Source organism: Actinia tenebrosa, unplaced genomic scaffold, assembly GCF_029948245.1.
Source record: "Actinia tenebrosa isolate PJP-AT-01 unplaced genomic scaffold, QUT_ActTen_1.0 PGA_scaffold2__45_contigs__length_23673736, whole genome shotgun sequence".
NCBI lineage: Eukaryota > Metazoa > Cnidaria > Anthozoa > Actiniaria > Actiniidae > Actinia > Actinia tenebrosa.
Window position 1 is genome coordinate 4,584,821 of NW_028292579.1, and position 17,190 is coordinate 4,602,010.

At 37.9% G+C, this 17,190-nt stretch overlaps 2 protein-coding genes across 2 annotated transcripts; one reads left to right on the forward strand and one right to left on the reverse strand.

Annotated features, from left to right (window-relative positions):
* Positions 1-1,785: 1,785 nt before the first annotated feature.
* LOC148909042 (RNA polymerase II subunit A C-terminal domain phosphatase-like) lies at positions 1,786-11,100 on the reverse strand. The gene is made up of 7 exons (XM_089034522.1): positions 10,854-11,100; positions 8,660-8,752; positions 7,613-7,703; positions 6,843-6,968; positions 5,873-6,114; positions 4,268-5,298; positions 1,786-3,753 (listed from the first exon to the last, which is right to left on the reverse strand). The coding sequence occupies exons 1-7, from the start codon at positions 11,087-11,089 to the stop codon at positions 2,594-2,596; spliced, it is 2,979 nt and encodes a 992-aa protein (XP_088890648.1). The 5' UTR covers positions 11,090-11,100; the 3' UTR covers positions 1,786-2,593.
* Positions 11,101-11,797: 697 nt separating this feature from the next.
* On the forward strand, positions 11,798-16,274 carry LOC148909043 (uncharacterized). Its single transcript, XM_089033509.1, has one exon. It carries the CDS (start codon positions 11,868-11,870, stop codon positions 14,166-14,168), a length of 2,301 nt encoding a protein of 766 aa, XP_088889635.1. The 5' UTR covers positions 11,798-11,867; the 3' UTR covers positions 14,169-16,274.
* The last annotated feature ends 916 nt before the right edge of the window (positions 16,275-17,190 follow it).

A 17,190-nucleotide genomic window follows, 5' to 3' on the forward strand; every position in this document is an offset into this window, starting at 1 on the left:
TCAAATTTTGCACGGGACTCTATATTTTTTGATAGCTCATTCGAAAAAACACCTAAAAATCTAGGTTATATCAACATTTTAGGAAAAGTTTAAATCAGGAACACGTGAAAAAATAGATTTTTGTAGGGATTTTTGTTCGACTTTATGAGATTTTTTAAGAGCACCGAAACTACAAAATATGACAAATCAATGTATCTCTCTGTCTTTTTGTCGAAAATATCCATGTATTATTGTAGAATGATTGATTAGCCTTCGTTCGTGCAATCATATAGTCTGCAAATAACTATTATCTTATTAATCTTAATTTTTTTCTAATCACTTCCGGTGGCGCAATTTTTACTCCAAAAGCTCGTGCGTAGGCGTCCATTAAATGCTGATTATCTCGAAAACGATCTCGGGACACCCTATTTTTCTTTCCAGATTTGGAATCAGCATTAAATTTCAATTCGGAAAATCGAAGTTTTTAAAAGAGCTTAAATCAATTTCCAAAAGTAGGCAGTCACCTTAAGTGATCACATCTCCGCTAAGATTTTATATATATATTCTTTTGCCGCACCAAGGAAAGTTAAATGGCTTCCATTAACCCATTTATAGGTAAATGAATTTTAAATCCCCATTCCTAGTAACGCAAGTCTCACAATATCTAGCAATACTCTTGTGTGCTTATGCGGCAAAAAGTTTTCGCTTGTTATGGACAAGAACAGTTCCCTGGGCTGCTTCATGGTTTACCTAGATGACTGACGCACATTAGCCATATTAAGACAGCATGAATCGTCTTCTGTGAGCATCCATCCATCTACATTCGAAGCTGTCGGCTTATTCAAGGGGCAGGCAACAGACACCAATACGAAATTCCGGTAAGTCGTTTTATAGGTGGGCGTACGATGACGTCATTTGTTTTGATCGAGAACATGAAATTCTTGAAAATTCTTGAAATTCAAGCAATAAACATACAAACGTCAAAAGTGGCAAGATCCTATCGCTTTGGAAGACATCTGAGAATTTGAGGACAAATCTCTTGATGGTTTTCAAGTTAACGTTGTGAAATTTGACAGTAAATGTATGTTGGTTGGTAAGATGTTGCCAACCAACCTACATTTACTGCAAAATTTAGCAACTTAAATTTATTATATCTTCTGAACTAATGAAGCCACTGCTCTCAAATTGTATTAACAGTATCAAATATTATCAACAGTTATGACTTCTTTATATTTCTTAAGCTCAATCGTTTATGGCTCAAAAATTGATTTTTGGAAATGTAAACAGTACACCTACCTATATGGTAGACTGATTTTGATAGGATGTATAGCATCGACGAAATTGTCACAGCCCTCTTTTCTGGTCAACCTTGGATTCGCCTCTGACGTACCACTTGTCACGTGATTTGTCAACTAATTCAGAACGACGCGAGCACCATGAGGCGCGCGCAAAGAAAGCGAGACTTAAGGTAAAAAAGGTAAAATAACTATATTTAACGTCGGTAGCTTATTCAGCTACGATGTTAGTATCCCAGGAAGCTCACGGTGCGCACTTTAACCCCTCTCTTCATCAGCTGAGTGCTCGGTTTTAAGAATATTCAAAGCTTAACGAATTAGAAAGAAGTCAAAACACACGTGAAGATCCCGAGGATCGAACCGTAGACCTCTAAGCTCTGAAGGCCGCCTACTAACCCACTGAGCCATGCCGGCTTCTAAGGAAGAGGGGTTTGGTAGTAGCGCATTTTGGTTGCCCCATGAGACTTATTATGTATATTAAACTGTTACTTCCAAACTTATTTTCGAAAACTCAATTTAACATACGAATTTATTTGCGATTTTATAACAAATATTTTTCGTTACTGACTTGGTACTAAGTACGTGTTTTGTCATACATTTCGGGAGGCTTAAGTAAAAAAAAGAATGCAGTGGTCAATATATAATCTCTATTAACAATATCTTTAGTTTAGTCATGTGAACACTTAGTCCACGTACCCTGGGTTAAATATTTTATTCTCTCTGACTGTTATTAGCTTACGGGGAGTCGATGACATGAGTACGACAAATCTTCAGCCTATTACAAAGTCTGTCGCAAGAGCTAGATGTTGTTAATGAATTGATAATAATTCCTGGGTCGCAATTATTTCCAAGAAAATGAAAAAACAAAAATACATAGACGCCATGCATGTTGGTGGATAAAGCAAAAGTAGCCAATGGCGAGGCAATTTCGTTGGAACAAACCAAAATGACGACTATCTCACATGAAAGTCGAAAAAACTGAACACGAATTACGAAATCGTAAGATACCAGAAGTAACAACTCCTGACTTCAAACGTTTCACAACAGCATTCATTGTTTTAGAGTGAAGACTGTTGCAGGAAGCTGAAAAAGTGTTCTTTTTCGAATGAACTTTCTGGTCGACAGTGTGGACTGAAGACGCCGGATACATACAGGAAGAAAGAGGAAAACACGGTAAAAAGATTCACGATGATACGGCTAATTTTTGGTTTTCTTCTCCGCTCCGTTCACTTGCGCAAACTCTATGAAAAACCATAAACGTAAATCAAGTTACTAAAGGGATTTGACATGCTAAAAATGTACGGAAAAGTCAACTAAAATTAGTAGTGCGATAGTTCTGCCTCTAGTAAAGCTGCCATATCATTATTGGTATCATCATCGTCATCATCATCATCATCATCGCCATCCCCATCACTTGGAGTTAACCGATCCTGCAGTTTTTCTGATGCTAAATCAATGTCTTTTTTACGCTTCTTTGTTAGAATATCATCACTCTCACTGTCAGTTAATTTTCGTTTCTTTAAGGGTTCATCTACGTTATCCTTTTCCTCGTTATCGTCAGATTCCTCAGAAGATGAGCTCGAGCTACTGGAACTCGAACTGGACGAGCTGCTCGACGAACTACTTGATCCAGAAATACTACCGATTACGTCACTCTCGTTTTCGCTTGAATTCATCAAGTCCTCGACCTCCTTGTCCATGGCTTCCATTTCAGTCGAGGAGAAAGAGAGTAAAGGATGTATGGAAGCCATTAAAAGGTCCGCGCTGCTTGACGAAGTAGTTCTCTCGCGCGCGCCCTCGTTAGAGTTTACTCCAACTTCGACTTCAAGTGAAGGAGTTTGTTTGTTATCGTTTTTATTATCGTCTTTCGCGGTTCTCTTCCAGCTTTGCGGCGTTCCTTGGGGCGTGCGTTGATTCCGAACATCTTTCTTATACTTGTCTATCCCATCAACGGGAAACAACCTTTCATCGACCCACTCCCATCTCTCTGAGCAGCTCCAAAGCCAATCCAGTTTAACCAGTTTAATACCGGGTGTCTTAATGGCGCGATATGTCTTTTCTGTACCAAGACGCGCAGCAATCACGTGTGTTGTGACGTCAGCTGGGTCGGTTGTGTCTTTAGGGCACACAACGTGACGCTGTGGTTTGGCGCCAAGTTCTTCAGCACGTTTCCAAATCTCGCTTTTTTCGGGCTGAATGTTGGTTGGTATCACTCCAGTGAATGCAACATTGACTCCTTTTAATACTTCTGAACGTAGTTCTCTTATTATCTGTTTTGTGCACGGTGTCAGGGTGTCTGGATTGCAAAATCGAGTTATACTGGAATCTTCCTTGAGGTTTTTGGTTTTTAACTCCTTGATTTGATCAACAACATCGTAGAATTTCTGGTGGATTCGTCGCAAGATGTCCTCGAGATGAACAAGGTAGTCGTCATCGTCGTTTTGGACAAACTTCTCAGTCTCATCCGCAGTCGCCGCGTCTTAAGACAAAAATATCAAACGTTAAAAATAAACAAATATAAAAGCCACTGACTTACCACATACAAGATAAGGATTCATGCTATGAGTAAAATAGCAGTTAAAACTTTACTTAGTCTTGTCACTATGTTTCTGAGTGTTTTTGGGTTCAAACCTCATCCATGTTAGTTGGGGCAAGTTCGTTAGAAGAGAGTTTTTTCCCCTTGTCACGAGAGCTTTTCTGTAAATTACATTCCCCAACCTCGCAAGAATCAACGCGTATGCAACGCGAAGTTAAGTTGATTAAGTATTTCAAAATGCAGAGCAGTTTTCGTATGACTGTGAAGAGTCGCTGCTGAATGGCGTGACCGTGTCCGCGCCGTGTTCATGCCCTGTTTCGGATATTTGATTGGATGGAGAGTAAATTATCGAGCAATGTAATTGATCTGCCGTATGCGTGCCTTACCATGTCACGACCGTATTCTTGCCGCGAGCTTTTCAAAGTCATACAAAAGTGTAGAGTGTAAAGTGAGTTACCTTTCTTCTCGGTACTCGATTCTTCTTTTCCTTGGGCTCCATTTTTGAAACCTTGAGTACTGTTATCTTCCTTTTCTTTCTCGTCGTTTTCTGTCATTTCATTTTCTTTAGAAATATCTTGGTCAGATCTCTTTTTTTCAACAGCTTCAGCGACATTATCGTTTTTGTGGTTTTCTGCCATTTCGTTTTCCTTAGAAATATTTTGTTCCGATTTCTTCTCGTTGACAGTTTCATCTCCATTACTGTTTTTGTCGGTTTCTTCCATTTCTATCTCTTTAGAATTCTCTTGTACAGATTTCTCCTCCTCAACACTTTCATCTTTATTACTGTTTATGTCTTCCTTTTCTTGAGATTTTTCCTTGTTGACTTGGCTTTTCTCTTCTTCATTAACTTTTGTTTCATTATCTTGTGAGTTCTTTTCACTTATACAGCTAAGCTCTTCGCCATTTTGCTTCTCTGGAATGCAGGAACTACTTGTGCAATCCTGCAAGGCATCTTCATCTATTTTCATTTCCTCAACTTCATTTTTTGCGACTTTTTTCAAACCACATTCGTTTTCTTCTGTAATATCATCAGCATCTTTCGCATCTTTTAAAGCAATAGCACTAACTTCACAATCAACAGAACAGTCAACTTTCATGTTACTACTGCTGCAGTTTTTATTCTCGTCTTCCTTGACCACACAAGTTTCTTTTGAACTCCTCTCTACTTCTGTACCTCCATCTTTCAAAGGATCATCCTCATCCTTCTCCAGTTCCATCTTTATTTCATTATCCTTACTATCAGACTCAGCCTCGTCCTCGTCGTCCTTGACTTCGTCATTGTCATCTTTCTTTTCATTTTCATATCCAACATCATTATTTTCAGAAGACGATGCTGTCTCGTTCTGCTTTTCTGCTGGAGCATTGATGTCACCCACTCCCTTAAAGAACTGGTAAGGTTTGACTTTGATGAGGTTAGGCGCGTCATTCCATACGTCAGTTCTGTCATCGATGATACAAACCATGGAATCTCCTCGTGGGAATAAAGACCTTGTGGAACAAATAAAGCAAATTGTGAACACTTTTTGACAAGATTTGAGAAAATAGGGTGTTGCTATAGCGCTATGTTGGTATTGAACCAAAAATAGGATTAATCACGTGACTTACGAGCCAACCATTGAGGTTTCATAGCCTTTCTCGAGTTTGATTAACAGAATGCATTGTGGTCTAGGTTGGGTACACACATCACCATAAGCCATGATGGAAGAAATATATTTTTACCAAAGCTAGACCACAATGCATTAAGTTTGGTATCTCAGAAAAAGTCATGGCAGTCAGGAAACCCATACTTCTTGCTGGTATCCAGACTTCTGAACTTTTGGCTTCTGACAAAAAAATCTCAGCCAAATTTTTTGGGATTGAAATAGGAAAAAATATAGGCAGACACTTAATAAGAAGAGAGGACTAAAAGGCAATCTGTAAGCAGCAACTTTGTAAAATTTTGTTGCCATTTTATCTTCTTTTGGCACTTTTTTTGGCAATTGTATTTTGTCTGCCATTAGTAATAGTTTGCCTACATTTTGGCCATCAGCAACCTACAAGCCCTAATTATCAGTTTCCTTACCTAAGATCATTGGATTTTGAAAATCCATTGAAGCAATCATCTCTTGATCTGATACGATGTGCGAAGAGGGATTCATCAGGGTCAAGCATACGTGCAATTGTATGGGCATACAGACGTGAGCCCATTGTGAAAATATGCAGCTCGTACAGCTTGGACATATTAACAAGAAAGTCATGAGAGAAGGGACGGAACTTTGTGTGGTACCACAGAGGGTATCCTGCAAGGTTGAAATGGTACACATCCTACAAGAAAATAAAATAATTGACAAATGAAATTTTTTATACATATTTGTATTATCCATACACACTCTTAACTACATTCAAATATTCTATACCATAACTTTGGCAAATAATAATAATATCAATAATAACTTTATTTCTTAAAAAACGCATTTCTAAAACTCAATGCTTTTTACAATAAAACATGAAAATTATAATAGCAGAAAAAGAAAATAAAACTAATGAAATATATGTAATCTAATATAAATACATAACTAAAAAAGTAGATGGAAATAGCGCAAAACATGAATTTACATAAGAAGCATAATGTCATCTAGAGTAAAACTATATCATCGATAAACAAGTTTAAATAAATATGTCTTGAGCTTTGTTTTAAATATGCTGATGTTATCAGATAATTTCAAGTCTTCTGGTAAGGAGTTCGAGGTTTTAGGACCAGCTATAGCAAACGCTCTGTCCCAAATGATTTAAGGCGTGTACTGGGCACAGAAAGACTTAAACTACCACGTAAAGCTTAGTAATTGTAGAACATTCACTAGAACATAGACTATATCTGGATAGTACATGACCTCCTATCATTTCAAAACTTAATGAAACCCCTTTTCAGCAGAAAAAAATGGTGTTTAAATTTGCTTTGGGTCATCCATGGTTATAGTGAGAAGCTGTAGAGTACTTCTCCTTAGCCTCTTGACCCAGCTAAAGCTTTATTTTTGCTAAAGCCTCCAGCTTACCTTCATGTCAGGAGGCACTAGCTCAATGGTAGTGTGAATCATGGTCTGATCCAAGTCTACAACAAGAGCAAGCTTGTGTGAGCTGAGAAGCCTTTCTTCATCCTTCTTGCCCAGGGCCTCAGCTTCCTATTCAAATATTCCAAAAAAAAGGTAAAAAATTAAACTTTTTATCAACTCTTTGCTGAAAAAGAACACACTACAGAAAGGAAAAGAATTTAAACATATTTTAGTAAGAAAAATAATTCTAGGTTTTCATTCATTCTTATGAGAACATAATCATGAATGTATTGCAGCAATGTTGGTGCACAACAATGGCAGCTAATTAGTGCAGTTTTCGTATGACTGTGAAAATTTCACGGCACGAACACCGTCGTGAAATGGCAAGGGATACACCAGACCAATCACATTGCACAAGAATTTACCCTCCATCCAATCAAATACCCGGAACACGGCATAAACACGGCAGGGACACCGTCACGCCAAAGTCACGGCAATGCCAGACCAATCACATTGTGCATGAAAAAAATTAGCCAATTAAAATTCTAGAAAGCATCACGGTCACGGCATATCATGCTTACGGCACTGAGCTTTTCACAGTCATAAGAAAACTGCTCTATACACCAACATGGCTGCTATTACATACATGATATCCAATAACAATAATAATCTAGTAGTCTTCATCTAAATACACTCATTCACTCACACACACACACACACACACACACACACACACACACACACTATAACAACAGTCTGCAGATATTACTAACATTTTGGGAAACTTTTAACTCAGGTATGTTGTGAATCATAGCCACTGTAGCTGATGTTGGTGATGATGGCTCATCTGGGTCAGTCTGCAGCCTGTAAAGAATGAAGAATCCAACACTAATTTGAGTAAAATGCTGGAAGAGCAATGTACATATAGAGCACTTTTAGACTGTCATCATGGGTAGACTTCCTATTTTTCTCACCAAGATTTTTTCAAGCAATACTACAGTAATATGGAGAATGGGGATTTAACCTACCTCTCCACACACTCAAAAATAAACTACTTAGCATTCCACTTTTAATTTAATAATAATAATAACAACTGACAACAATGTTTATGTAGGAAGCTCTCAACATCAAGGTGTTTTTCAGAGAGACCTGTGGAGAGGTCCTTATTATTATATATATATACATATATAATTTTCAATGAGGTTTTTCATCTCCTAGCTCATCAGAAACTTTGCATCTCCCAAGATAGTGACCTATGCACACATTCTTCCAATGTTATGCCTCTGCAATGAAGTCCCATTTTCTAAAACCCCAGATGTAATAAACTTCTCATAATCTTGAACTTTGGGCAGTTTCCCATGGACCATGCCAGAACTCTCCAGCTAGTTCATGGTCTTCTTGTAAAATTTCAAAATGTAATGAAAACCCTGCCATGGGTACTCTCCAGCTCGTTCATGATCTCCCATTATTTCAAACTTAGTGAAAACCATGCCAGGACTTTCCAGCTACTTCACAATCTACTACTTTCAGACCACATGTCATTCCCTAGAGTATCATTTCTTTGTTTAAGGTTTGCACTCAGTTGCACATGAGGATACACATGAATATGGATACAGCTCAAACAAAGACTCTTATTCTCAAGGGAATGGCACGTGGTCTGAAATGGGAAAACATTACCCCAAGCCGAAGAGGCCTATTCTACCCTGGATATCTTGAACCCCTCTCCCCCTTAGTTATTTCAACCCTTTCCCTCGTCTTCAGGGGGTTTAAGATACTGTATCAGGACTTGACTGTACTTTATAAAATGATTGGTTACTTACTTCCTGAGATCCATGCCACAATCACAGCACAAATCCTTCATAACAGTTTGGTGTTCACAGGCAACTGTTTGCTCTATCTTTATAACAGGTTTTCTATCAAGGAGAATAAAATAAATAAATAAATAAATCACTTTTATTTAAGTGTCTAGTCGTTCTAGCGCTTTCGCACTAATTGGGGACACTTTTCACTCACATGCACTACCACTACATTTAATATTCTATGCACACAACGCTCAACTCACATGTTGATTTTTATGGAGGGAGGAAACCGGAGAACCCGGAGAAAACCCTCGTAGCATAGGAGAGAACAACACATCAAACAAACTCAATTCGCGTGTGGCGACCGCAAGGCTCAAACCAGCGACCCGACCCGTTGGACTCACAGCGGTGAAAGACGACGCGTTAGCAAAGTCTTTAGGTAAGAATGATTTTTATAGTGTGTTCCTATTAATCTTATTAGATGGGTTTCAATCTTCATAAGAAAGTTCCAATGTTTGCCCTTAAAATCTCAGAAGGAGATATAGAACTTTGCTACTGTGAAATTTGAAAATACTTTGGAGTTTTTTTACAGCTTATACTTATTTTAGTCTCATTATACAATACCAGAGAGCATCAGAAAAAATCTACAGGGAGCATAATTTTGTTCCATGATTTTATTTTATTTTTCTATCATCTTAATTCTATTTCATTTTATTTCATTTTGTCCAAAGTAAAAATTAAAATCATATAAGATTCAAACTTTTCTCTCAGACAAATCCTCTTAATATTTATGCTTCAAAAACCATTAATTTTTTAACAGCTTTATTGGGTAACAATGAAATTAGCAAAAACAAGCAAATAGAAGATGTCTGCTTATAATTAACCCAATGTGGAAAGGTGAATGCAACTATTAGTCCCACCTAATGTGCCCTTGAAGTCTCATATGAGACTTGGTAGCTAAGTGGTTAGAGTATGGCACTGGAATCACCAGGGCACGGGTTCAAATCCCATTCAAGACTCAGAATTTTTTCTGAATCTCTCAATTTGAAGCTGAATAAATTGCTCTATATACTGTGAGGATCAGCTCAATTTCATATATTAGTCCTATGTGGGGTAGTCTTTCCTCAGGATATTAAAATGAATTATTAAACATAAAAAATAGAAAAACATCAGTCAGCTTGAGAAATTAATAATTCTTGGATGAACCAGTTGATCTAAAATAGTGATGTAGAAATTAAGTTACTGCAAAACTGAGGTTTCATGAAGCATGCAAAAGTTGACCAGCGAAAGATATAAACTTTACAATAAAAATATGAAACTCATAAATTATTGTGTCACTGTTATCAAGCTCATATTAGCAATGTAATTTTTTTCATTTCTCGAAATCTGTGACTTCAAGAGGAAAAGTGACACCACAGTTTTGCAAATTTTCTCTACCCTGATTGGCTAACATTTTTTTCTCAGATCAGCGGGAAATTACTGAATGGAAGTACAAAAAATATAGAGAAAAAATATTCATTAATTTCTAGCGATTTTGTAGATGGCAAAACTACGATCCCTCTCCTCCCTATTAGCTAGTGGGATGATGCTATTGACCCTACGGGACCCCCGTTGGGAATTCCTTGGATCAAACTACAACGCAGTCGACCAGTTCACTCAGTCGACTGCAGAATCGACAGGAACTAAGAAGCGGAAGAAATGATTCCTGATAGTTTGTCCCGATAGCTCAAGATCGTTCAAATATCTATCTCAGCGGCTTAGGAATGGAAGGATTTAGTGTTTGCTCCACATTTTATAGCAAATAAATTAATAAGTAATTAGAAAATCTGCGAATCCTTGGTCACTAAAATGAAAAAGCTACGAACCAAAAACGTTTGATTTTCAGTTCCTGGGGAAAAACGATTAAAATAACAATATTTTAATTAAACGATTGCGATTTTAAGGACAAAAGAACATATAAGAGGACTTCATGATAGAGTTTGGAATTAGAAAAAGAAACATTAACCTCGAAAACACTGTTGTTTTTAAGCAGGACGATTGATTAAAACAGCCTCATCAAAACAACGGCCATGACTTTGGCGCCAAATACGAACTCCACGCACTTCAAAATTGGCGATCACTAAATGTATACCCTAAAAAGTTATCAATTATAAGTTGGGCAGTTTTCCTACTTCTTAGTTTTGAATGTTTCTGCCTCGAAAAAGGTCTTACTTACCCTGGGAGAACCACATCGCCCTCAGCAACGAGCAGCTTTCCTACACGGCCGTTGACAGTACTCTTCAACTTTGGTTGAGTTATGAACCCCTTCTGCTCTTCAGATTGACCTAATTTTTCATATAACGCAAGAACACTTCTTTCTTTTACCATCTGTCCCTCGCTGACTCGCCAATTTGTCAGTTTTACGCTAAACGAAGAGGAAATTATAACCTCATTTGCTCCACTGTCCGCCATCTTGTTTTTCGCTTTCGCGCGTCATACAACGAAATTTATGAAAAAGCACGGGGAGGGGGGCTGGGATAATGTCTCCAATATTGACTCTATGGGACGAGAGGGTAGGGATATATTTAGGTTTTCTTTCTCCAAAAATATACGATAAATATCTTATTTTTGATAATTAGTTCTCCATTTCAATAAGATTTGCATCAATCTTACTTTCATAGTGATGATTAATATTTGACAGATTGGTTTGGATAAAAATGGTCAGAAACTTCTTCAGTCCCTCGTTCAAACACTCATAAAGCCAAGAGGCTGTCAAACAGCCAGTTATTTCATTAATTCCGGCTCAAATCTTTTTATGATAATAATAATGATTTAATGTTTCATAACGTTCAAATGGCGTGATGAACCGATGCGCGATCGGCCAAAGTCCACTAAAATATACGGGGTTTTTTTCAAGAGAAAACGATGGCCTAGTTTGTTGCAGCTTAGCTCGGCTTTCAGTTTGCAAAAGAAGAGGGGGGTGGATATGATGGTAAGTTATGCAAAGATTTCTCAATGATTTTTAAACACGATATTTCCAGCCCTTTTATGTTACATGGTCCTCCTCCCCCTCCCCTCATCTTTTTTCTTGTGATTCATTCCTAAATAAAACAAACGCATACTAAAACGACTTATTTCGGTGCTAAACGTTAATATTGCCCGCTTGATTGAGCAACAAGAACTTCTGGTTTTTGTAACACGGTTGTGCACGTACGTAACACGATGGTTATTTAAGAGTTGTAATACATCGATGCTTTCTCTTCTACTAGCAATCAAAATGGACACTCAGTATTACTGGTTTCTTTTAATTTTTGGAGTAATCTGTTCATTCTCCTCGGCTAAGAAACAGTTATGTTCTACGGTATTATTCAAGAATGTAGGGGTATACGACATGCCATTGGTACAGATTGAAGGAGTATACACAAAAATTTCTACCACTCACGATAATTTTCCTGTCTACAAAAGCGAAAAATCTGGCCTTTACTTTTATTACAGCTACGATCCAGTTAAAAGAATCAAGATGCTTGCGTTTGGTCAAGAAGTTGGTGGAACAGTTTTTGGACTCGTTGCTTCAGTCTCGACAAACTTTGAACCCGAGTTTTGGCTTTCATCTGGGAATGTGAACCAAGATGATGTCTTTGGTGATATGACTGAAGACTGGTTTTACTATTTTCCACTGGAGAATACTTTCAAAAAGGTATACAGTGCGAAGAAAATCAAGGCAGTTTGTGTGGAAGATGAATCAATTCAGTGTGACTCTGGGAAGCTTTACCTGAACGACACTATTACTTCCGGTAACGTCCTTCTAAATGATCCAAAAATAGATTATTTTAAAAAACTACCTGAAATCTATACATCATTAAGACCTGTTTATAAACATAGTCGACAAAATTGGTATCTGTATTTTAAAGACTACTATTGGAGAATTGGAACCAGTTATACTAGTGGATCGACCGAAGTAATTCGCGTGATGGATGACGCTTTGAAACCGGAATACGTGACAAGGAGGTGGGAAGTTTGGACTGGAACGAGTTGGACTGTGGCTGATGGACTAAATATCTTATGTCGAGGTATTGTCAATGGCAAAAACTACTGTCCATCGATTTCACCACCGTGTAAAAATTCGGGAACTTGTGTTTATACGAAAGGCAACGAAACAGTCTGCGTTTGCAAAAAGGGAAGTTATGGCGTGCACTGTGAGGAGACTACCATTTGTGCCATCCCTAGGGCGCCTTCAACGTCTGTAAGTGTGGTCTGGGCAGGTCAACGCCCAGGAGAAATCACTACATCCTTTTGTGGCAGAGGTTATCTATATCAGCCAATGGAATTTTATGTCTGCGAGGCGGGTAAAGGCTGGATACTTGAATCGAAAGCAAGCTGCCAAGCACAATCTCCTTCACGACCACCAACACAACCACCTTCGACCTTCCTACCCCGACGCATCCCGACTACTGCCAAACCTTGGGATCCATCTCTAGATTTCTTGATTTTCTTTGGTCCCTGTTTGGCGTTTCATTTGATCGTACCTGCATTTATTTGGCTTTGTATTTCCCTCAGTCGAATTTTCAAGAGTACGAGGAATACTCCAGCAGGATCAAGGAAACGTATTCAGGCTATAGCGAAGATATCTGGGCAGAGATATTGGGTCCTCTTGCGCATTTACTCCGCTTTCTTGAACTTTATGTTTTGGCCTTGGTTTGTGTTTGTTTTTGTCTGCGCCTTTAGTGACTTCAAGGATAATCACGGTAACCTTATGTATTGCGCTATGGGAATGTGTGGATTCTGTGCTCTGTTCGTGGCTGTTGAAGGGTACCTCTGTCCCCATAGATCTGCTCTAAGGAATATTGTTACTTGGGACTACATCCTCAGTCTGCATGCTGCTGCTCCGGTTATCGAGATCATAATCAAAAGATACAAGTTGAAAATATTTGATGACTACACTGTCGATAGCTATGGCTATCGTCAATACGTTGGGAGAAGAACTAGAAAGTCGAACCTGAAGAAAATGCGGGAAGCATTTGTCTACACAACATGGAAAGACGAGTCAAGGAAAGAAATCTCGTTAGCACGGCAATGGACGAGACTCGACCTTCTAATGGATATCAAACTGGCTGATGAAGCGACTGAAAACGCCTTTAAGGCCCAGAAAGAAAACCTTGTTGACAAAAGCAGGCATTTGAATCCTGATTATGAAACATCTCGCAAAGATCATATCCCCAAGTTCACGCCCTATGTGCTACTCTGTTCTGATGTCAGGTCAGTTCCCTGGTGGATGGATGAGAAATACTTCTGGATAGCGACGCTGTGTCAGTTGTCTTGGGTCTACAGGGTGTATATCGACCATGAAACAGGTCCACAGGAGTATGTGTTAAGTAAGACTGTTTTCTTTAAGCCTGTTGACTCGACCGCCCAAACCGGTTTTGAACAAGCTAGTGAAGATGTTGAGAGTTGCCAAACAGGTGCAGCAAGTTCTTCCGCGGAGATACCAGAGAACAAGCCGCTTATTCAGTTTGCAAGTCAAACCAATAGCAAGAATTACATGTCAATTTAATTTGAAGTTTTGGCCCGCGTGCGAGTTTAATAACTAGTCCATTCCCCATCTTTTTTTCTCCTAAGAATGGGGCAGGATCGGATGGAAAGCTCCAGCTCGCAAGCCAATACAGAAAGTTCCATCTCACGCATACCTTTCTTTTTTAAATAATATCTTGGAGTTATTTTGCAACGTCTTCTAGCTGTTGACACTGTAACATGTATGTTCTTGAAAATTATAAGTGAATTTTGGATTTATTATTACCACTTTTTAGCAATATTTACAGCATGTTACACATCTTACGATAGATGGAAAGTATATTAATCACTACTCAGAACTGATGGTTTTCACGGCGACCATGTTGGAGGAACTTAACAAAAGAATTATCAATGAATTCTTTTGTTATATCCTCCAACATGGCCGCCGTGTCTTTTGTTATTTAATTCTCTTGGGAATTATCAATACTATTATCATTATCGTGTAAACTTCCATTCATTTTAGTGCGCACATAAAACAATATACTTTTGGCCTACAGTTTTAACTGCTTTTTAAAAAATTATTGAAATAAGAATAGAGAGTGCAAACAATATAACCGTGAAACTTTAGTAATACTAAATAGCACAATGTCATGCAAATTCCATTGTTTTCTATTCTCGACTTTCACATCCCCATAATGCCTTGCGTGTTTGGGGGGTAATCAATCAAATCAATCTCAAATTGAAAGGTTTCTTAATTGAATTTATACTATGCCTGCTTTTATCTATACAATACTGATTATCAGTTTATTCCAAGTTATTTTTGCGTGTACAGATCATGAAGAGTTTTGGTCTTACAGAGAATGTATTGACTTACGAAAAAATGCTTAAAATTTACCTTAAACGTCTTCAAGCTTCTTTTTCTGTTTTTTTACTTCTTCATTTTATCTTTGGATACCAAACAAGGTATTTTCAACATTTTCTGATCAGCCTTCAGCAAAATAAGTGGGAGTTTACACTCTGGTTACCCCCCAAAGATGCAAAGGATTATGGGGATGTGAAAGTCGAGAATTGTTTAATTAGCACTATTTCGTACTATTTAGTAATTAGTGTTTCATGGATTAATTGTTTGCACTCTACTGTCTGAGATAATATCAATTATTCATCGCACATTCCTATTTCATTTTTGCAAGTTATTTTGCATAATAGACCAGTTTCGAATTCCAAGTTACCGCTGTGTTCCTTGATTACAGACTCATCTGCACAGGGTTAGCCTCGTATCAGTGTTTAAATATTCACAAATACCAACGGTAAAGTAAAGAATGCACAACTTTAACAATACAAACACTTTGAAACTCGACGGACCTTGACTTGAACACGTGAATATTCTGCACAAACTTGAGGCTAACCCTGTGCAAATGAGTCTGTAATCAAGAAACACAGCGGTTATTTGGAATTCGAAACTGGTCTATTTCACTTCTATAATCAGGATAATAAACTGCTAACTTTACCACATGGTACCCAAACGCCTAGTCTCCCCCATAGCCGCTTTCAGTGTCGTCACTGAACGCTTTCTCCCCTAACCCTCAAGGGAGAAAGCGTTGCGTGACGACACTGAAAGCGGCTGTAGGGGAGACTACCAAACGCCTCGACCCGACAAAAATTGCTTAACAAAAAATTGAAGAAAGCTTGATCCAAAACTTTTTACCCATGATAGAAAGTAGTAAAAGAGCTTTAAATCCTAGCCTAAAAATATTTTGAAATCTCACTTTATTTCGCAGAAAACAAGCCCCTTGAAGTTGGAAGCGTAAAATAAGCTATTTTCAGTGGGTCCAAATTTTCGTAAATCAAAACAATTAGTTTTTTTTAACCAAAACACACTTTATTGGAAAGCTAAGGATTGTGCTAACATGGTTCTGAAGATATTTTCTTGATTAGTATTACATTAAAGGTTTTATAGGGGTGGTAATATTTAAGTAAAATATGTTTTAGCGTTATTTACCAACTCCACCAAACTCCCTAACACACTTGCTTTTGTTCAGTTAATTATAGCACGTTTTATAGCGCATAATTTGTGGAAATACAAATTTGAATAAGAAAAAAATACGCATTCTGGTAGTTGTATAGTAAAATGACGACATCATGCAAACGGCCTATTAGTACATTTTTTATTTTGGGTGAGGACTTGGGGATTCGCATTTAACTTTTGAAAGTTATAAAAATGGTTGTTGCTCTCCCCTTTTATTTCAAATCATCAAAACGAAAAAAGATGCTGAAGCTATCTGGACGCAAGTTTTTCACATTTCAGCCTATGCGTCATCCCTTGTGCATTAGTTTTTACTGCGTAGCTTTCAAGTTTATGTAACTTGGCAAACGTTGCTATCAAAAAGGTAATAATAATCAAGGGAATGAGTAGATTCAATTAAATTAAAACCTATTGCTTTATTGATTCTTTTTTACATTTACATAAAGCCGATTTGTATATTAATCTTAATCATCTTGCGCCTAGATCTGTTCCTAACTACATCTGCTCTCTAGCCTGCTTAGCGACACCAATTTGAGAGGGGGGAGGGGGAAGGAATAGATGGGGGCCTGTTGTCCCCAATGCGAAATGCATCGCTACGCAGGCTAGCCATCTCCTTAATTATTACCAGTATCAATGAAAAAGTGAAAAAGATTGGGGAGATACTACTGAGTTAGCGTCTATTGCTGAATAAGAATATCGTTACTAGGTTACCTGGAATGATCACACAGTTAAAATGCCAACATTCGATGGCGGATTATGCACACTCGCGTGAAGTGCAAAAACGCGAAATGGACGGATATTTTTGTTCAATAAAACCTATCAAAGCTAGCTAAATTATAAAAGCCTTCGGAGTGGAATCTTAGAACCCTTATAATACTAAAAATAGACCAATCAAAACAACGTCTATACGGTACGTTATTACTTTATGTCAGACCTCGTAGGGGGTTTTCCTTTGTTAGCACATGGGGGAGGGGGTTGAAAATATCACATAGGAAGCTTTACAAACATAACCCAACCTCACCTCAATTGTAGAGGCAACAAT

What these genes read in the sequence shown, in the direction of transcription:
- LOC148909042 (XM_089034522.1), bottom strand. Translation starts at nt 11,089, where the DNA reads ATGGCGGACAGTGGAGCAAATGAGGTTATAATTTCCTCTTCGTTTAGC. An exon ending in GGCGATGTGGTTCTCCCAGG is followed by an intron (nt 8,753 to 10,853) that starts GTAAGTAAGACC and finishes TCTCCTTGATAG; the next exon opens with AAAACCTGTTATAAAGATAG. An exon ending in TCAAAATCCAATGATCTTAG is followed by an intron (nt 5,299 to 5,872) that starts GTAAGGAAACTG and finishes TTGTTCCACAAG; the next exon opens with GTCTTTATTCCCACGAGGAG.
- LOC148909043 (XM_089033509.1), top strand. Translation starts at nt 11,868, where the DNA reads ATGCTTTCTCTTCTACTAGCAATCAAAATGGACACTCAGTATTACTGG.